Below are 22,313 nucleotides of genomic sequence, written 5' to 3'. Positions count from 1 at the left end.
TGTTGCGATATTAATGATTCTCTCAGGCATCCGAACCAGCATCAAACTGACGTCGTCCCGTGGCGTGTGTGCCGGATGACCAAAAGACGTCACAGCCTGCGCTACCACTTCGAAGTAATCGGCCTATATTCACCTGCCTAATGATGCGTGAACCAAATTTCTACCTTCGGCAGGGTCGTAAAATTCTTAATGAAAAAATAACCCCCCTGACCATTCGTTCTTTGGTGAAAATTGTTGTCCGTAAAAAAAAACAAAGAAAAAAAAAAAAAAATGAACTCATCGGTAAATGGAAATTCAAACTAATGACAAGTGGAAATGACAGTGCGTTAAAAATTTAATGTATTATTTATTTCAATCAGCATTCTTTGCTAAAAGCTCACAACCGCTTTTTTCTTTGGGCCCAGCATTATTTTCGAAAGTTTTCGAACGAGTAGTAATTGTTATGCGAAATTAGCGTAAGTGATTAAGACTAGAGAAATATTGTATTGATTACAAAATTATTACAAGGATTACGTTTTTAATTTTAATCAGCATTCTTTGCAAAAAGCTCACAACCCCCTTTTTCTTTGGGCCCAGCATTATTTTCGAAAGTTTTCGAACGAGTAGTAATTGTTATGCGAAATTAGCGTAAGTGATTAAGACTAGAGAAATATTGTATTGATTACAAAATTATTACAAGGATTACGTTTTTAATTTTAATCAGAATTCTTTGCAAAAAGCTCACAACCACCTTTTTCTTTGGGCCCAGCATTATTTTCGAAAGTTTTCGAACGAGTAGTAATTGTTATGCGAAATTAGCGTAAGTGATTAAGACTAGAGAAATATTGTATTGATTACAAAATTATTACAAGGATTACGTTTTTAATTTTAATCAGAATTCTTTGCAAAAAGCTCACAACCACCTTTTTCTTTGGGCCCAGCATTATTTTCGAAAGTTTTCGAACGAGTAGTAATTGTTATGCGAAATTAGCGTAAGTGATTAAGACTAGAGAAATATTGTATTGATTACAAAATTATTACAAGGATTACGTTTTTAATTTTAATCAGCATTCTTTGCAAAAAGCTCACAACCCCCTTTTTCTTTGGGCCCAGCATTATTTTCGAAAGTTTTCGAACGAGTAGTAATTGTTATGCGAAATTAGCGTAAGTGATTAAGACTAGAGAAATATTGTATTGATTACAAAATTATTACAAGGATTACGTTTTTAATTTTAATCAGAATTCTTTGCAAAAAGCTCACAACCACCTTTTTCTTTGGGCCCAGCATTATTTTCGAAAGTTTTCGAACGAGTAGTAATTGTTATGTGAAATTAGCGTAAGTGGTTAAGACTAGAGAAATATTGTATTGATTACAAAATTATTACAAGGATTACGTTCTTAATTTTAATCAGAATTCTTTGCAAAAAGCTCACAACCACCTTTTTCTTTGGGCCCAGTATTATGTGCGAAACTTTTCGAATGAGTGACGCTTGAAGAATTGATTATTATGTGGAACTAGCGTAACTGATTACGACTACAAATATTACAAAAATATTAAAAAACAAACCATTTTTGTATCTACTTTGCGAAAAATTTCTGTACGAAACTTCCCACACTCTGTTGTAAGTTTTATTCGGATACGGATCAGTGAATCGACCATAAGTTCACTGGTAATTAATTTACAAACACAACAAATTAGTAAATTGTGTAGTTAATTTAAACAAGTTTCTGTGTTTCCTTCTAAATTTCAGTAAAATCAAACATCTTTAACGTAAATTTGAGGCAAATACATAGTAATCAATTTACGTCACCACACCGGGCTTGTAAAATTGCAACCTGATTTCGTAACTTGACAACACTATTGTACGGTAAATGGTGTAAAAAATTTGCAATCATATTTAACAGTGCAACTGTTCCAAATTTCATATCAGCAAATTTTAGTATCGTCAGAATTTTAGTTTTAGCTTGTTTCCTGTTCTCCACCTTGCTTTACGAACGGTGGAAAAAGATGTTGGGCATATTTTCCGTCGATCGTGATCCATCCGTACAGCTTTACTACAAACGTTAGTTACGCGATCATCGATCCTTCCGTATAGCGACGCACCGAAGCGTGGAGGAGGAGAAGTTCTCCGTCAAAGTCGCTGGTTGAAATAGTTGCAGGCCACTTAAGAGGAAATCGGCGATTACGTAGCGACGATGGGAATAGCAGGAATTCTTGCATCGTGTAACCGATGCACGCGTTTCGGTGAGAATCGCGATGTGCTCAGCGAGGCGACTCGAAGCCCATTTCTCCCGAAACATACTTGGGATACCCCACATACGCAATGACGATTTGTCCAAATTAATATCGGATTAACTAACCAAATTCCCGTTGCTCAGTGGTCAGAATTACGCACCCTGCACCGGGCGACTAATTTCATTCGCCGTCTTACGACTCGACTCTGATTATTGTGAGACGACCTTGTCTCGGTTTACATTCGTCGAAAATTTCTTGAGCAGAGTGGAATATTGCAGGCGTTTATTTTGCAATTGGTGAATTCCTCTAGGATGGCATTTCGGGAATTTCGGTTGATTTTTTTTTTATTTTTTTTCTTTCACAAAGGAAATGTTTAAACATTTTAGTAGATTCCAGTTACGCGTTTCTTAGGTATTCCAGAGTAAATTTGGCTTATTACATCATCGTTTAAATTTACGAGGGCGATGCACGGAGTGCAATTTTGACAGAGTGTAAATAGGTGAAAATTCATTGCCTGCAAGGTTTTTCACTTCGTATTTTTAGCGTAATATACGGATTTTTCTAGCATAATCTACTCGCAAATGCCAACAAATCGTCATAGAATTTTTTCAACAGCTTCACTTTGAAAGAGAAACGATCATTTTTTATAATCGTGACAAAAAAATTAGCCCTTTTTCAACATAAGATTTAGGCCATCTCACTCCGAGGTGAGAGTTTAGGCAAAATCATGTGACAATGTGTGTACGATACTTGAAAAAAAAAAAAAGAAAAAAAAAGAAAAAAAAAAAAAAAAACGACGTCTAAAAATTTACCTTACGTGCAAATTTGAAAAATCAAAATTATCGAAAAATTCATTTAAAGTTGAAATTCTCAAAGAGTTGCAATACCCGAACTCGTCCAAATAAAAAATTTTCAGAGAGTTCGTATTCGAAAAGAGTAAAAAATTCGAAAATTGGACTCGATGCGTGAGTTTGAAAAATTTTGTTGCATCCACCATCAACACAGAAAACTAGGACAGAAAAAAGTATCAAAATTCTGCGAGATAACGCCATCAGTTTTTAACGAAATTACAGAAAAACTGAACCGACGTCTGCGAATGAAAATCAATTATTTGAGATACTTCAGCAAGAATTAAACCGAATTGTTTGAAGTTTTTTTTTTTTTTTCATTTTTAGCCACCGTTCTTTTATCTTTGTCCTTTTCTCACAAATTTCAGCTACAGTTTGTGAGGGGAGTTAAAAAAAAATGCCAATTTCATTCACCCACATTATTAATACCTCTCTTGATTATTAATATGTTTTTTTTAACGTCAACCAGCGATCAATGCGATCAAAATAAATTTGCTTGAAAAATTGACGTAGGTATGATTATTCGCCGTTTTAATTCTATCCCGTCTTTGCTCGTTGAAACCTTTCCGATTCCCTCGAAAGTTAAGAATGACAAAGAATCGTGTCTGGATTTAATTGTAGATATCTATCCGCAGTTTTTTCTGCTCGTTGTCTCCACCGCCTCATCGAGCCCAGTTCTTCCCAATAGAGAGCGGCGTCTTGAATTGTGTTCCCACTTTCCTTCTTCGTCGGCAATACCGGAACTAAGAGGAAGAAGATCAGCTCGAGTATGCTTATCAGACTGAATCCCACGAATACACCGCAAATTCCACCGATGTTACCTTCAAGCATAAAAATAAAATAAAAAATATATAAAATAACAATAAAGTCGAACGACGAATTTATATCTGCTGTCACGTGTATATTGCATGATATGATTTTTTGCTTGTTGTTCAAAATTCAGAATTTGTTGTGTTTCGTTTTTTCTTTCATTTACAGTAATTTAATATCTATCCAAATATTTCGTAAATAATTTTTTATCCCAGACATACTTTTGAAAGAGTAAATTGACCATGAAATGATAAGAGACCTTTTTTCTAAGGCGTTCAATTCTCTACAAAAATATTAAGCTAATTATAAAAATCAGAATGGACAAAAACTATTTTTCCTGTGTTATTCTTAGAAAAGATAGAAAAGTGCGATGCTCAACCTCTTTATGCTGATATTGAGAGCTCAGATGTTGACAGTCGTATTTTTATACCTAAACGAAACTTTTTTTTCGAAATAGATCAAATTCTTTTTTTTATTTTCTTTTTAAACACCCTGGCGTAGATACTACATATATGTAAATGAATTACGTACATTCGCATCTCTTTTTATCACCGCTTACGCTATAAGTTGATAATCTAGAATATCTCGAATATAGAGAAATGACGATTCATTAATTCCACTCGTTGGAGAATTATTCTAATTATGTAGCATTTACGATTATACTATTAACATTTTTTTTTTGTTTTTGTTTTTGTTGTTTTACTACTCACGTCAGAAAATAGTTTAAGGAATAGCAAAAATTTTCTATGGAATTCTTACATCACGCTGATCAAACGACACCGAATCTGTAATGAGACTTTGTTATTTAAAAATCAGATAATATAATGTCAATATTTAAGATATTTCCTTTTCTAACCAAAGAACCTTTGCCTCCAAAAAGGTGATGATGAATTATGAATTCATTTTCATCCGCGACAAATCGCCCTATTTTATAACCTCGATTGATCAGTGTTCGGTATTTGAATTACCGATTGAGCAGCCGATCGTAATTTATTATGAACACCCAATTGTATACTGATTCAATTCAAATCTCCGATGATCATTGGCGAATTCACAAACATAACGTGCGGAATACCCGTTTAAAATAAATAATTCGTTGTCGAATCGCGAGACTCAATCGGATATGAATACCATTCACTTTGTAATCGCAATGAATTGATGGCGAAATCATCATTGCGGTGATGATCATTGCCGGATGATTCGAGTCTTGGATGAACGGTCATTGACTCAAAGATGTCACAAGTTTGAGAAAATTTAAAAATCACATTATATAAATCAACGGAACTCGAATGACTCAACTTTACGTTATTTGATCTCTTCTTTGCGGGTGGTGAAAAAAGTAATCTTGTGTTCGTTGAACAAAATCTTTTTTTTTTTTAAAAATATCGTATCACGAACGAAATATGGACGTGAATCGTACGTATAATCGAATGGACTAAATCATTTTCAGTCCAAGTCCACCAATTGTTATTTAATATTTTCCATAAATGCTTTCTGACACCGAAACTACTTATTAATTGTTCGCAAAATGACACAGAATTTTGGTCAACTTTATCTCCATTAGTTAACAAGCCGCGGTTTATCTCAATAATAAGAAGCTATTGCCAAATGACGTTAATAGATCTTGTGAAAATATGCAACGATAATTGTCAAAACAAAATAAAAGAGAGATGTATTCGATTGATTCATTTCAGAATTTATATATATCTGTAAAGTAAATGTATGTTCAGTCGGAGGGATAAATTTCGAACTGATTTATTTCAATGTCAGGAATAAATTGTCAGAAAAAAAGCATCGAGTCGAATATATCACTTATTTCGCGATTAATCCGAGCGTGATATTTTGTTGAATCAAAAGCTCTGTGTGTCGGTTCAAGAAATTTTTATCACTGAATTATAATATGCTTGAGTCGAGAAATTTGAATCTATTGATTGAACTTAAGTTTCAGTTAAATCGGAGGCGACGATGCAGGATGGAAAAACGTGACCTTGACAAAATATATTTTGTTGATTTAACAAATCATTTTTCACAGTGAAATCACCAGGAACCGATCGCGTTAACTGAAATCATTACGAATACTGGAAAGTTGAAGAAATTTCGTGGGAGCGTTGCATGAAATTATAGAAATCGTTGTAAATTTTGCCGTAAATGATAAATGGTTTCAATTTTTAAAGATTCTATTGATTTCCGTATCATCGTGTAATTTTCGGTGATTTTTTGATTTCTTGTGATTTCTATCTTGTCCGGAAATCACTGGAAATTATAAGAAATCATGGACAACATTTGGAATCAGCGAAAATTACTGGATTAGGTAGATGCCAATAAAAATCACTTGAAACAAATGCTAACGAATTGAAACCATTAATTTGCTTGCCAAGTAAATGGTTCGCCTGTCTTGAAGTTCTAACTTTATTCGACAACATCGATCGTCTTGCAATTGAAGCAACGTGGCAGCTTAATCCATCCGCAATTCTACGCATGGGATGAAAGTCGATGCATCCGGATTTCAATTGAATAGCATTGAAATATGATTCTATTTCAACTGAATATTCCGAACAATCCGTGCAAGATGTGATAAGCGATGTGCCTGTAAGCTAATCCTGGATTTGCTCAAGCAGCTGTTACTGCATAATAAGCATGAAATGATACAAACACCGAGCCCAAATATATTAATCTGAACACCTTGGAACTATCTGGGACACGGATTTCATATTAGCTAATAATTTCAGAATCTTTTCTGCACTCTTCAAGTCTCCTTTACTTGCGAGCTGACTTTCAGAAACGAAATCGAAAATTTTTTTTTTTTTTTTACAAGTTTTTTTTTCAAAATTGTAATACTGTGATTGATTCTAACGAATGATTTTGCCATCATTTTTTATAGTAGCGTGACAAACTTTTTCTATTAAATTAATTTAAGAAACATACATGTAACTATTATTTCAAGTTTTAATCTTGTGAGCAAATACCAAAAATAGGTGGTAAATTGCTTGAAATATTGTGATAATATGACGCCTTCTTCGACTAAAAAATGTTGCGAACCAATCAAATAGAATAAATGTTGCAGTAAACAGAAAATTTCATTTCTAAAGTAACCGGAGAATTCTAGTAAAACCGGTATCGTTACAATTAAATGGTTTAAACATTGTTGAAATTACGAGAAAACAACGGAGCTCCCAAAAAAGCACCTCCATTTATGCTCATTACCTGTAATAATACCTTACTTTGATCAAAAATGTATGCGTTCAATTATTTTACACAAAAAAAAACTCATTTCACGGGAACACTGTACGTGAATAAATATTCTCAATCTTTATAAAAAAAGATGCGAATCACATTCCAAGTACATGTCTGTTAATTTACAATAAAAGCGAGTGCTTGTGGATTTTCAACGTGGAGGATGAGTTGACGGAAAAAAGGTCTTCGGTCTCCTGATAGAATCGTGTCGTTTTTTGGGATAAGCGAGATTAATTCGTTCGTTTGCTTTATGAAATGAAATCATCGATTAGAGCAGTCCTGACAAGCTTAATGTACGTGATTGTTATAATGTACTTATTGTTAGTGTCTAATGTGGCAAGATAGGAAAAAACTGGAAAGGCTCACTCACTCAGCAGCTCGTACCAGTAATATGTGATGTCCTGCTTCAATCTGGGTACAGAGTCATCTCCAAAATATATGTGGATGATGCTGCGATCTGACGAGTTACTGTTATTCCTAAAAGACATGAAATGTAATAGCATCGACTACCTGAAAAAGGACGAAAAAAGAGGATAATAACTAAGGGTTGACGTGTTTCAAAGGATCCCAAAAGGATGAATCGCACAAATTGAACAACGTTCCTAATTTGTGATGGAAATGAAGTTGAAAAAATTTTTATAACCCAACCCAACATATCAAAAATTCGAAAGAAGGTTTTACAATTAAAAGGCTTAAAATGATCAAACTCAAGTGTTTTTCATCCGATTTTAATATTTTTAAACTTATTTTTCTCCCTGATGAATTTCCCACAAGTGGACTGAAAAACACGCGATAAATGTTACGTTAGAGTAACATCGTACCTCAAAAATGTAACAGTTGTCGAACATCTGTTGTACTTTACTTATGCATTTTGTTTTTTTATTTTTTCATTCCGGAGACAGCTATCTGTAGAAACAAAAATTCGGGGAACCTCTGGAGATCTCTGTGGTGAAAAAGACGAACTCAAAACATCGGAATTGGATTCAAAAACAACAGATTTCAATCATTTTTGATTCAGACGGTCCGGCCTAAGCGAATGTGCATGTAGTCTATGTAGAGTAAGACAAAATTAGATCTCGAATATTTTCGGTTATAAAATGTAGGGTTTTTAACGTATCATATCATCAATTGTAACGTTTATTAAGAATTCCGAAGGAAGAAATTCTGAAAAAATTTGGATGGAAATTAATCCTTCATTGTCACACTGGGTCAAATTGATCCACATCGGATTTCAGAAGGCTGTTACATGAAAACTAGCAGTCTGACATCAAGTAAAAAAATACGGAACACACTTCGAACATTCTAGAATAAGGATCCATAATTAGTTTTGGGAAAATGAAATGTCCTGCTCAAAAAGTTTAAACTTTATCAAGTTTTAATATTATTTTACAAAATTGATGGATGACATGAGCATATTCGTTCTGACATCCGAGTTTGGTAGATGGAAGAAGAGGATCAATTTCTACCCTTTCTTCATCAGTTACAGATATTTATTTCCAAAGTCAGACGACGGGATTATTTGACCCAGGGTGATATCGAAGTGCTTAATTCGGTACCCGGTGGGGATCTACCATCAGTCTTCTTAATCTTCAGAGAATTTCATATTTCAAAGAAAACCACACAAGTTCTTTGAAAATTCAATGCCGTTGGAACCCTTTATGCATTTTTATAGAACCTGGTATGCAACTTTTTCTCATCGCTGCACAGCTTTCGAAATATACTGGTGATAAAAATTAAGCTCCTCCCATTTTTGGCTGACAAGAGGTTCGAATTTGAAATGTTGTAACTTTGCGTAAATTGCAAGTAGAAAGTTGAATCAAAAAGGATTTTGAGGCTGCAAATCTTGGCTTCATGCTCCATTTTCCAGATTTATTGATCTACGAATTTTTTCTGTTATGGTCCTATCTTTAACTCACCCGTTTGAAATTTGTAATGTGAACCTTCGATTTCGCACGATCACACGCGATGAACAGAATTCTTTTTTAAGGCAGCCGTTCTACAGGTTGAAATTTTCCCATCAAATGGTTTTTTTCAAATTTTGTCTGCAATTTTTTCTCACCAAGTTGTCCAATATCAAAAGAAATAGTATCCAGAAAACTTTGATCGTAACGGAAACCGAGTTTTGACAAGAAAATTTGTTCACAAAAAAAAAAAATGCAAACTTTCGATAAAAATCTTGAATTTAAGACCGAAGCTGGAGAACATAAAATTTTTTCCTCTGAAAACACGTGTTTTTGACTTTTCCTGAGCAGAAGGCCTAGAACTGATTCCGTGACCAAAAGAATCCGACAGTTTTACATCGATCACATGCTGGTTCATATTTTTGTCGTGATAAGGATACGATGAAACTTCGAGCCATGTAAAACTCAGTTTGTACAAAATTTGAAAATTGATCGAAGCGTTTCTCCTGTACCGTAAGAGCTAAAGGTTTAAAACTTAGCATCTTATAATTACACTGGGTATTTCCAAGTAAACGTCGCGGTATGTTGGGTAGCCTACCTCTAAGGGAAATAAATATCGGTAATACAGACCTACCGAGTTAACGGCAGTTAGCGCCTTTAAAGTTCTCGCGAGTGAGCTAGAACTGCCCGTGTTCCCAATTTGTGTGGATTTGGCCAAGCAGTTGTCTCGTTGTTTATAACCTATGCCGAAGCATTCAGTGATCGCGATCCGCGGTCACGTTAAAGTTATTATGACTCGATTGATCTGTTTTACCGATATTTGTTCCCCTTAGTGGTAGGCAATCCAAGATACTGCGATGTTTACTTGGAAACTCCTGGCAAAATTGTTGAACTTTCCCAAAGATAGAAATGTTTAAATTACGTAATGTTGTTGGGAAAATCCGCTTCTGTGGGCAGGCTGGTGACACTATTCGAAACAAAGTAACGGACATCGTTACAGGCTGGATAACATTCGCTGCAGTCGATGCCTGTGACAGCCTCGTACTTCATCGGTCCGTAGTACCTTTCACTGTTGAGATTTGTTTCGTCGTCAGGAACTTCGTGAGGAAAGAGGACCCACCATTTCGCTGAAATGGAGGAAGTTTCGCTCAGTACCGAAGCCATGAGAGCAGAACCAGAAGTAGCGTCCTGACGGGAAACTTTTTGACCCTCTGACTACACGCCTATTTTTCTCCCTCGGATCGATGGATGCGAGAATTTGGCCAAATCGAAAAGTGGTTTCGTTCCCTGTGACGGCTATAACTTGGATGAATCGCTTCGTTTCGTTCGATTGACCCATCAATCGGCACCTTGACCCTTCATGGACCCGGGACAATTTTGACAAACACTACGCTGCATGGGGAAACTTTTCCTCAATACTTACACTTGCCTTGAGGAAGCTGGTCTCGAGAGGAGAAAATCAAGTCTCCAATCACTGATATTGAATAGAGTATTATGCACAATGTTTCGTAAAGAAAAATATATTAGGAACTCTGTTGTACGCAAGCTGGTGCAGATATCAACCTGATGTGGTTGCCGTTCCGAAAACTATATACGCGTGTGAAAATTTAAGTTATTCGAAAGTAATGTTTCTAGTCCAGTCAAAATAGGAATTAGCGATTGAAGGTATTGTGTCCGATTCTTGTCTTTTTAGAATTATTATACTAAAGATAGTATATCAGGTTGAAGTGCGTACCGTTAATGCAACGATGCATTATTACCAAAAGATTGTTACTTCGTGACTGTAGGACGGTTTGAGAAATATTCAGTAGACAAAAAAAAAACATGCCTACTACTAATGTTTTGAAAACTCAACATGTTCAAAGTTGTTCCCGGGTTTCAAATGTAATGTTGAAAAGTTGCTCTCACTATTCGAAGTTTTTTCATCTAAATAACGCGGGGAGATTGTCATTTCTTTTTGAAATTCTTACCAATCAGCCCAATTAAAAATATTCAGGATATGGCTGCATTTTTGTTTCCATGGGTTTTCGACGCTCATGTACTCAAATCTGAAGTCGTTTTCGATCTGCATAACCGGAATTTCAAGAAAACAACAAAATTCAACGTTTTTGGCATTTTCCTCGAAAACTGCTATCGATAAATGAAAAATGACTTGACCGTTGTGTAGAGCGGAAAATTCTACATCGAATTATGTTCTCGTATGTCGAAAATGGAGTCGGATCAACAAATCAAGAAAAAAGAATTTCTACTTATCGACGGCATCTGGGGAATTTTTGTGAAACAATTTCTTTATTAAAAAAAAAGAAATTCTACTTATCGACGGCATCTAGGGAATTTTGGCGAAATGATTTGTTTTTATTTTTTTTTTTTTGAAAGTGAAAAAGAAAAACGGACTTCAAGTACATATTATTTACCAATTTTCATCATTTTTATTTTGTTTTGCAAATAATCTTAAATTGAAGGTTACTCTCGTGATTTATGAAAGAAGATATCTCTATTGGGGTTTTTTTCAAAATTTTTACTCTTCAGATTAACGCGATATAAATCATTTTCAAGGTTTACTTAGTTAAAATGTGTAAGAAATAGTTTTAGGAGTAAAAAAATAGTCATAAACAAAAATCAGCATCGTAAGAACCGTCAGAAAGTGAATTTTGCGTTCAAATCTTACACGATTAGAAACTCCCAAAAGAAATGCCTGGCAGATTTTCAATTTTCAATTTTTTTTACCCTTAATTTCCAGAATATAAGGCACTTATTTTCATTTTCATTGATCCTCTAACAAATCTACAAACTTTGGAACCGAATCACAAGGACTATCGCTGGTGAATTTTCCGTTCTAGTATACGTTTCATATGATTCACAGCTACAACGAATGAAACTGTAGGTTCTAGAGAATCATAATTGTTCAGGCTTACATTTATTGCTGTTCAAACACGGAAGGTCAGTCATATCACAGGTTCTACGATCATCTGTAAATCGAAATCGCGTGTAAACAATCAATCACAATTTCCTGCAGTGTCTACAATTGGTCTTAAAATTATTTTCTATCTTCCTCTTTGTACACCTATTTATTAGCAATTTTTTTATTTGTTGAAACAGTAGAACGTTAAAGCACAAAGCTTTTTTACAGATATCAATCTACACTCACCTCTCTTAGGGAAAAAAAAGGGCAGGCAATTACACGTCTCCCATATATCGTCAACGCGACAGTTTACGATACAATCGCTGTACGTGTATCCGGTGAATAATTTTTGCAACTCCGTATTAAATATGCATTTCCGCTTTTGTACAGGATAACTGATTATTTCATCAGGTGTAAAAAACACTATCGCTTCTAGCCTTAAATACGTTTCAGTTGACGGGGATATCATTTGTTCAATTACCCCGCCACTTGGATTATCAGGATAATCTTCTGCATTGAATATAATTATCTAAGGACAAGAAAATGTACGTGAATCGTAAATTTTTGGTAACTCAATAAATGGAGAAAATTAAAGTCAACGAATTACTGTGATTCTATTGAATTTCAGTGATCAGTGTTTATGGAGCCGCGTTTTTATGATTATATTGTGAATACTAAGGATTGGCGCTGAAATTGAAACTTACAGCAATTTTATCATTCGAAAATTATAGGAAATGCATAAAATACAAATCACATTTCTACGTGGCTTAAATGTAATACAAAATACAGTACACTGATAGGTATATAATAGGGTGATCCTTATTTAGGGCTTGAACGGATTTTTTAGCAGATACAGATTTTTCATATTCCTCACAAATTACAAATACAATTTTTACCATATGCACTTCCGATTGCAAGGAACAAACACAATTTGTATTTAACTCATTACAATTTTTTCCGTCATCTTACTTCGACCTCAATACAATATACGTAAGTAATTTTAATTTTTTTTTTTGCCCCAATTACAAATCACCCATGTAATTTTAATTAACATGCGAATTAAATTGAAATATAATTATTGTATGAAATTACAAATTGTAATAGGACAATGCCCAACACTAACCTTCCAACCTTTACCTGGTGGTATTGTGTAGTAGTAATCGTCAAGCAATGGTTCGATCAAAATAGTTAGACCAGTAGCAACTCCAGGTGCTATCGCTTGTAAAACTTTGCTTTGATATCCGGTTCTGTTGTATTCAGATGCCCTAATTTTAAGAGTTTGGTATTAACTGAAATAACTGCATGCATCAGAAACGAGTCAATGTGGAATTAGTTCACAATATATAATATAATATCTCACGGTATAAACTCGTCATTCTGACGAACGTAATTGAATGTGCAGCAGTAGCCGTCCTGGGTTTTTCGAAATGTAAAAAGATTCGTACACGGCCTCTCCTTCCCTCGGTAAGTACAGCCCAAAATAACCTCGTGACACTTCGGCGTTAACTGGTGAAACAAACAAAACATGCGCAAAATTACGTATGACAATGAAACGATTGATTTGCAGTCCTGCAACAAACAGGAAGCCCTGCTTCGTAAGTTGTGCGATTTTTTTTCTCATTGTCCTATATCCAATTGGATGCTTCGACACTGGAACTCATCGCGGCATGACTTGAATTTTTAAGAAATGGTAGGAAACCGGAAATATGAAACTTAACAAAGTAGCTCATCGGACAATTTTTTTAGGGGGTCTAAAATCGTCCAAAAAAGTGAACGTATTTGACGAATGGCTCCATAAACGGATGAATTTTTAATAAACGAAACGAATATTAAACTGTTACGGCACAGAAATCTTGGATCTGATTATGAGCAACAACCCGAGACAGAAATCAACGGAATCGTTATTTTAACCCTTTCAGTCACGGTGGGATCTCAGCGTCCCACCTTTAAGACTTCCATGTCGTAGCCTTATCACAATTTATTTACAACTTCAAATGATCGTTGTTAATTCTTATAACTCCAAAAACCCTCGAGTAACAAGTTTGATTGAATTTTGATAGTTTTTCGATTTTACATCCGCCATATTGGCTCCGCCATCTTGGATCTAGAAATTATTAAATTCTGACTTCAGATTCGTGATCAGCAACCCCGAAAACACCCCGAGTAATGAAAATCATTCCAAAATACATGGTTGAAAAATGTGTAAACAAAAATATTGTGAAACATATACAAGAGTGCTTAAAATTATTGTTTTACCAACTCATTTTTAGTGCAATTTTCAAGCAACATTATTACACATTTCAGATGTATAAGTAAGACTTGCAAAAAAAAAGTTAACAGGGTTCCATCGCACCAAACAAATATGTTTTCTTACTGATACTTTCTTATCTTGTCGATAAAATCGCATTGATTGAATAAGTTAAATTGAATCTAACAATATCAAAACACGAAATGGAAGAACAGAAATTATGAGAAATGTTTAAAGGCAGCTGTAAATGGTAAAGCAATTTACTATTTTATACTAGCCGAAAATTTGCAGTAATTGTAAGTTCAATTTTTAGCTACAAAAACAAAACATATAATAAAATTGCCAATTATGTTCGGAGGCTAAGATCGAATTCATAAATTAACGACGTGCACTTTCATTTCTATGTATCAAAACATGAATATATACAGCAGAATTATGTGATACACCTACCTTTACCGACCGAGCAATCTCACCGTTTTTCTGCCTACATTAAATGAACAAACGAACGGAAAGGGTTCAAATTTTGACGGTGTGTCCCTCTTTTGTAGCGAAATTCAAGAAAGTTACAGCTATCCCTAAAATCGTTAAAAAAACGTGTGATTTTTTGACACGTGTTGCTATTCTCACATTTCCCGCATTTTAAGGGCAAAAAGTGCATAGCTGAGATACTTTGAGCAATTGCGGCAAGAATCGTGGATAAATTTGAGCCATCGTCAGACTGTTTTTGTACTAGGAATTGCAATAATTACGTAAATGAAAAATGCTCTCACAATCAGCTCAACGCACGGCCAAACAAACGCTCATCGAAATTTGAACCCTTTTCGTTCGTTTGTTCATTTAATATAGGAAGAAAAATAGTGAGTTTGCTCGGTCGATAAAGGTAGGAGTACTACATAACCTTAATATACTAAATTAACCTTCTTTTGTTCAGAATCACTACAGATAAATAAAGCTTACGCTAATGTATATTTTCATGAAGCTACTAACATTTTTCATTATTTCATTGGGATCATACTCCCCGTTGTAAAAAACCTTGAGCATATTATGGAGAGCTTGATGCTGCTTTTCAAATGACACGTAGTCGTAATCGTACAAATTTCCCAAGTATCTGAGCAGCCCCAGAATCTCTTCTGACGATGAGTTTGAAATATTTGCTCTGAAACTGTAATGCAGAAAATGATTACGACGCTTTCACTTGACGGGATTCAGGGAGATAATTTTCCGTGCGTGTTACGGTACGAATTATATTCTTACATCGATTCGGCTAACGAGCTTGCAGATTTGTAACTAATTCGGTTCAAAGTACACAAGGCCAACGCTGCAAATTTCCAAATTTCATTACCTTCGGTCCTTCATGATGAAAAACAAAGGAACAAGTAAATGGTCACAGTTTACCAATCTAAAAAAATTAAACATTCCAACGTTATAGGTCATGATAGAGCGTTTCATATACGTTAAGAACTATTTTGTCACCCGATGATTCACATTCGATGCCAACAGTTCCAGAAAGAAGTTCATTTCAATGAAGAATATTTGGTAGCTATTTTGTTACAAAATGCATTGTATCGACAATCAAGAAATTCAAATGACAAAGACAGCCGGAAACTTATAGAAGAATTAAAAACACACAATTTTTTATACTTTTCCAGTTTCCTCATTTTACGTGCCTTTTGAGTACTTTTTTCGAAATAAATATAGTGAAATGCTATAAGAAGAGAAGCCTTTTTTGACAAAATAGAATACTTGTTTTGAATTTTTTCATAAAAATCAGGATAATTCCTCACATGCTTACGAGGCATCGAATTTCATCAGACCTCCAGTCTAGTCCATTTCGATTATGCAGGTATGAAAAATATCTTCCTTAGATGATGTCACGATTATTTCTGAAATTGTCGGCGTTCAAGAATCGGGTCAAAAAAACTTTTCTTGTGTGTCCAAAATTTAAGTAACGATATATTAACTTATTCAGTGATAATCTAAAAACTTGTTTTTCCTCGGATGACTCCCATTTTTACAAAGCCTGAAAAAGCCTGATAAAAAATATGTAATATATTTAATTAATGGAACAATCGAAGAAAGTTATTTTCTTCCTGTACCTAAATAAAGCGCCGACTTCGATGACGATCATAAAGATGATGGTAAATGATCATTACTGTCCTTATGATTAGTGTCCTTCGACAAAAGAATTAATTCGACACCATTTAAAGCTGAAGGTGTCACAAGAACAATTTACCCGAGCTTCGGTTAATTCTTATTCAATGGTTGCATCACAGAGATGATAATAATTACAAACTATGCTCCTCGGATTTCGAGCATACAAAATATGGTAGAAATAGAGCGTGAAATAAAGTGCGTACCAGGAAATGCAACGTTACTTGTGGGATACGGATCATTGTCCTCGGTAGTTATAATTGGAGACCTTTTGTAATCGGCGTATACATCAAAGACGACGTAAGCCGCCCCACAAATCGTCATGGTGTAAAGAAAGACCCAAATTGTTCTAGGAAAATTGAACATAGATTAGAGGCAATGATGAGCAAAATTATGACATGTACTAACAAGTACAATTTGTAATTGAAATCACGATAAAATACAGATCACGTATATAATTTGCAATTGAACTTAGTCGTAAAATAGAAATTACATTCCTATTTTGTAATTGGAAAAAAGAAAATGCCAATTACATTTTGAAATCATAATTGAAGTGAAATAAAATATGAATTATATTTTGCATAAATTAAGTTCCAAGTGAAATATGAATTACATTGTAATTACGGCGAAATGAAAGATAAAATAAGTCAGTATTACAAAGTACAAGTGTACAATTTTCGTCTGAGTAAGTAAATATAGAATACAATTTTTTTTTAAATATTAAAAAATATTTTTGGTTCATTTTACTTTAATTACAAATTATGCACGGGTTGTAATTTGTAATCCGTAATAAAAATGCAATTAACTCCAAATCGCGCGGTGCCAAATAGTGATACACATATAGATCGGAAACTTGTATTTCGTTTCCATCCGATTACAAAATATAAATGTAATCTGCATTCTATTTTCTCCCGGTAAAAAATATAGAATACAATTTTGAAAAAACTGAAAAAGTCATTAGTAATTTATTTTACTATCGTCATTGTTACAGAAATCAATTACTAATTGCAAATATGTCTTGTATTTCATTTCTATCCGATTACAAAATACAAATGTAATCTGCATTCTAGTTTCTCTTCATTACAAAAAATATAGAATACTAATTATGAAAAGAATGAGAAAGTAATTTGTATTACATTTGACTCTAATTGCAAATTACGCACGTATTGTAATCTGTAATTTGTAATAAAAATTTGTTAATTACAGATCACGCGGTGCCAAATAGTGATACACACATAGTTCGGAAACTTGTATTTCGTTTCCATCCGATTACAAAATATAAATGTAATCTGCATTCTATTTTCTCCCGGTAAAAAATATAGAATACAATTTTGAAAAAACTGAAAAAGTCATTAGTAATTTATTTTACTATCGTCATTGTTACAGAAATCAATTACTAATTGCAAATATGTCTTGTATTTCATTTCTATCCGATTACAAAATACAAATGTAATCTGCATTCTATTTTCTCTTCATTACAAAAAATATAGAATACTAATTATGAAAAGAATGAGAAAGTAATTTGTATTTCATTTGACTTTAATTGCAAATTACGCACGTGTTGTAATCTGTAATCTGTAATCAAAATTTGTTAATTACAGATCACGCGGTGCCAAATATGATACACATATAGTTCGGAAACTTGTATTTCATTTTTATCCGATTACACAATACAAATATAATCTGCATTCTATTTTCTCTTAAGTACAAAATACAGAATACAATTTTCAAATACGTGAGAAAGTAATTAGTAATTCATTTTACTATCGTATTTATCACAAAAATCAATTCCTAATTGCAATTGTATCTTATATTTCATTACTATCCGATTACGAAATTCAAAAGTAATCTGAACTCTATTTTCTCCCGAGTACAGAATATAGAATACAATTTTCAAAAAACTGAAAAAATAATTAGAAATTCATTTTACTATCGTATTTATCACAAAAATCAATTCCTAATTGCAACTGTATCTTATATTTCATTACTATCCGATTACGAAACACAAATGTAATCTGCATTCTATTTTCTCTTGATTACAAAATATATGGAATACAATTTTTGTAAAAATAAAAAATTAATTTGTATTTCATTTGACTTTAATTGCAAACCACGCACGTGTCGTAATCTGTAATCTGTAATCAAAATCTTTTAATTACAATTCACACGGTGCCAAATACTGATACACATATAGTTACGAAACCAAGGTGCATAGGTGCCGCGCGGTGAGTCAATTTACCTTAACTTTATTTCTTTGAATCGGATCGAAATTTATCCCGCTAAAAGTAAACGTCGTTTTAATCATCTCACCTCTCAAGCCAATGTCGCCCCGGTTCAGTGAAATACTTGCAGCCGTTCAAGCTTGAATTTTCACAGTAGAGTTTGAGCTTTTTAACAAATGGTCTATGTCGGACTTGTCCACGCCTTTTTGGACGAATCCAGCCGTTGATTTTTGGAGGATCGATCGTTCCGCTTACACTCCGCATATTATCAGCGGCAAAGAGACCGTTATGCGAATATTCAACGTCCTTCAAGTCACTGAAAACCGCAGGATAATTTCTCCGAGGGATGTAATCCCTGGATAATTCAAATCCAGCGGAGACAGAATCTCGTTTCGCGTAGTTCAACACTAAAACTCTAACCACGTTTCCCGGTTGTTTTCTGCCGTTCTCCGGGTTTCCTCTTCTGAATATTTCATACTTCGCCCAAAAATTCCACCGGAACTACTCACCACCTTCTACTCTGGTTACGCTTTTAGTCCCACGTGTTCGCCTTCCATTTGCACAGTCGAGCCGAAGACCAATGCGGTGTGAATATACCGTGCGACTGAAACATAACGCAACGAATCAAAAATTCATTAACAAGTAAAGACCGGTTCGGGTTCCACGACGACGACCGTGAGCAAAACCTTATACAGGCTTAATATACAAACTCCTCGATGTATTTCCTTCCAATAATTCACCATTAAATACAATGACGAAGTGATTTTTTCAACAAGGCGTGCATTAACGTGTGAATTATTTGCGCGATATCAATTCGACACGACAAACCGACAGCTCGAAGTAGAATAACTCTGAAATACTTTACGCTATTTTTCGTTTGCAGGATAACCGATCGTTTCAACCAGACAAAATCACAAGATCACAAATTTCTCAAGTTCTGCGTTGAATTGCCAAAATGGTTGGTCTTAAAACAACGATCATATTAATTTTGATAATGCAAATACAGAGAAAGAATGTCGGGGTAAAAAAAAAAAAATACTTTGTTCAACTCGTGAGCTATCAAATACAATAACCACCCGAGGGAATGTCGTGAAATACGATCATGTACCATCACATAAAATTATACACGGTCAGATCTGAAATTACATCTGACTAGATCGTGTTATACCTGTACGGCCATTTTATAACATCGAATCTATATCTAGATACTGTTTTAAATCCGGTTCAATTCAATTGTACAGGGTCAGACCCGATTACACCTGCCCGCATATAATTTCAGATTTTACAACGTAGTTATGTGCATTATCATACCCGGAAAGACATGATGTTAGTTCTGATCTTATTGTAATAAGATCATCAAAGAATCTACATTTCACATTAAAATTTATCAAAGCGATAATCCACAGCTTATACGTACGATTTGCATCAGACTTTTTTTATACATATGTACGTAAGATTATTAACTCCATGTACTACTAACGATAGGTCACAAAATATGCAAAATATGCACATAAATACGATCAAGAAAAAAAGAACACTATCTGATCGACTACACAAATTCGTTCATATGGGATCGAAACAAATTGTACTATAATTGGATTTAGTATACCCATAATTTGGATTTGGATTTCCTGTCGAATTTTCCATCTGATTTTTTATCTGTAACATGCGACCAGCGACGATAATCGAGACAAACAAACGGTCTACGATTCTGTGAAACATGTGGCTGTTTTTCTTTTTTTTTCCAATAATGGAGTCTAGATCGCAGGTTTAACACGTGACTAAAAATCACTGTTCACTCGTCTATTGTATTTTGCAGTCCCGGCGATATATAACAAACGCAGTTTCGTGCTTTGTTCATCCGGTTAACGAGTGGTTCGTTTAATTTACGCTAGGGGGCCATCCATAAATTACGTCACACGTTAATGGGGGGGGGGTCAAAATCTTTGTGACGTCACATGTTAAAATTTAAAATACTAAAACGCGAAATTTATATGCGAATAAAAAATTTTTTAAATTTTCGAACTTGATCGTTATTTTTATTAATAATAAATGAAAATGAAGTGCCCGATTTACCAGCAATAGCTAATATGAAGGAGTGGGTCCAAAGTGCGTGGACTTTTTTTTTTTGTTTCCCAACTGGTCGTTTTTTCTTTCCGTTGTCATAAATATTTGACTGTATGTTGATTTTATTAAAGATTATTTAATAAAAATAGGAAAAAAAATGAAAATAACTGTTTTCTTTTGATTACTTTTAAATACATGCATAATTTTGAAAAATTTGTGACGTCACATCAGGGGGGGAGGGGGGGTGGGGGTTTAAAAGTTCTAAAATTCGTGTGACGTAATTTATGGATGGCCCCTAGATGGCGATCGACGTTCTCTACCGCTCTCGCTAGTACTTACTGAATAGATGTTTAGAACGGTAGGTATCAGTGATATTTATGACAAGTATCATAACTAGATTACACAAAACACAAAATTTACTCGCATTATATCCGCAGCATGTTACAAAATAATGGAATCATATTAGTTGAAATTTTCCATTTTTTCTTTTTTTTTTTCTTCAGCACTCAGAATGTATTTGTTTACGTAGTTGCCATATTAAATAGTTTTTTTCTTCGCAGTTATTGTCAGACTTGTGAAAAAAAAAAATGCCATTACACCTAGTATAAAAAATTCTTCTCAGTCATGCATGAAGCTAGTAAATTTAAATTTTTCTATGCGTATAAATTGATTTTTTCAATTTGTATTTCAGTGATAACAAATTTTTCACAGACATTAAGATTTGTCTGTCTATCGCGTGATGGTTTCACTCGAGTGAGGAAATTTTTCAACTATAAAAGGAACAACTTAGAACTAAAAGCAAACTGGCGATGCTACTGAGCTTGAAAAATCACTGTACGATCAATTTTCTAATGCAAATGAGAAAAATCGAACTAGATAATATCGGTAAAAATTTAAGTGCGGTTCGAATAAAAAAAACTGACACCAATTATTCATCAACGGCTAATAAATCGACCAAGTTCGTAGCTCGTTGAAACTTTCACACGCAACCAGGTTACATACAGGTGAAAAAATCATCCCGAGCAGTTTGTCTGTAAAAAATCTCAACTAAAGTAGGTATTATTTAACTATAATAATCATTTGTCGAACATAGACAAGAAGAAAAATTTTATTTTCTTCACCTTTTTTAACAATCGTCTGATCCAGTCAAAATTATCTTTCGATTCGCTGCGAATAACTTCAAATAAAGCTGTAAAACTGTTTTCAAAATATTAAATCGACTTTTTGATCGCGTCCTGAACATCTACCTACAATTACTTTATCTTCGGTGAATTAAATTCGATAATTTATGATTTTTTGCGAGTAATTCCGTGGCGAAAGCCTTCTGAGAACATAAATATTATACGTACATTTTATGCTGTGATATGCACAATACTCCGACGATTCCCCGCGAGAACTATTTAGCCGCACTAAGTTGTTCGTTGACGAGCAGCTGATTGAAACTAGATTTTTTTATTCACCTTGTTTCCTGTTTTCCTATCCCTATATTTTATTCCATGCTGCTATTACAAGTATCTACATATATCTACTGACTATAATATTTCATATTCATTGATCGAGGCGAACAAACGTGCATGACCTCCATTAATACAGGTTAAGTATTTATTCGTGCTCAATTAGTTCACCAATGATGGACGATAGCATATTGTTATTTCTTTCTTTTTTGCACCTTGTTCCTTCTTTCTCTATCTTTATATTTTACTTCATACTGCTAT

The 22,313-nt window shown here is 34.1% G+C and overlaps 1 protein-coding gene across 2 annotated transcripts; it reads right to left on the bottom strand.

Annotated features, from left to right (window-relative positions):
• Positions 1-406: 406 nt before the first annotated feature.
• LOC124295366 (sodium channel protein Nach-like) lies at positions 407-22,086 on the bottom strand. Of its 2 annotated transcripts, none has more exons than XM_046745074.1 (12): positions 21,948-22,085; positions 18,620-19,135; positions 16,516-16,658; positions 15,413-15,476; positions 15,146-15,320; positions 13,271-13,416; positions 13,034-13,175; positions 12,157-12,439; positions 11,924-11,977; positions 9,931-10,135; positions 7,478-7,584; positions 407-3,884 (listed from the first exon to the last, which is right to left on the bottom strand). In XM_046745074.1, the coding sequence occupies exons 2-12, from the start codon at positions 18,793-18,795 to the stop codon at positions 3,646-3,648; spliced, it is 1,734 nt and encodes a 577-aa protein (XP_046601030.1). In that variant the 5' UTR covers positions 18,796-19,135; positions 21,948-22,085; the 3' UTR covers positions 407-3,645. The 2 variants fall into 2 exon arrangements, with proteins under 2 accessions (XP_046601030.1, XP_046601031.1); XM_046745075.1 differs by having other exon boundaries at positions 3,762-3,884; positions 7,492-7,584; positions 21,948-22,086.
• Between the last annotated feature and the right edge of the window lie 227 nt (positions 22,087-22,313).

Source organism: Neodiprion lecontei, chromosome 7, assembly GCF_021901455.1.
Source record: "Neodiprion lecontei isolate iyNeoLeco1 chromosome 7, iyNeoLeco1.1, whole genome shotgun sequence".
In the NCBI taxonomy this organism is placed as follows: Eukaryota; Metazoa; Arthropoda; class Insecta; order Hymenoptera; family Diprionidae; genus Neodiprion; species Neodiprion lecontei.
Note: the sequence above shows the minus strand (reverse complement) of the source record. Positions and strands in the feature narration are given on the sequence as shown.

What these genes read in the sequence shown, in the direction of transcription:
- LOC124295366 (XM_046745074.1), bottom strand. Translation starts at nt 18,795, where the DNA reads ATGCGGAGTGTAAGCGGAACGATCGATCCTCCAAAAATCAACGGCTGG. An exon ending in GGGCGACATTGGCTTGAGAG is followed by an intron (nt 16,659 to 18,619) that starts GTGAGATGATTA and finishes CAATTTTCCTAG; the next exon opens with AACAATTTGGGTCTTTCTTT. An exon ending in CTTTTTTTTCCCTAAGAGAG is followed by an intron (nt 11,978 to 12,156) that starts GTGAGTGTAGAT and finishes TTCGATTTACAG; the next exon opens with ATGATCGTAGAACCTGTGAT.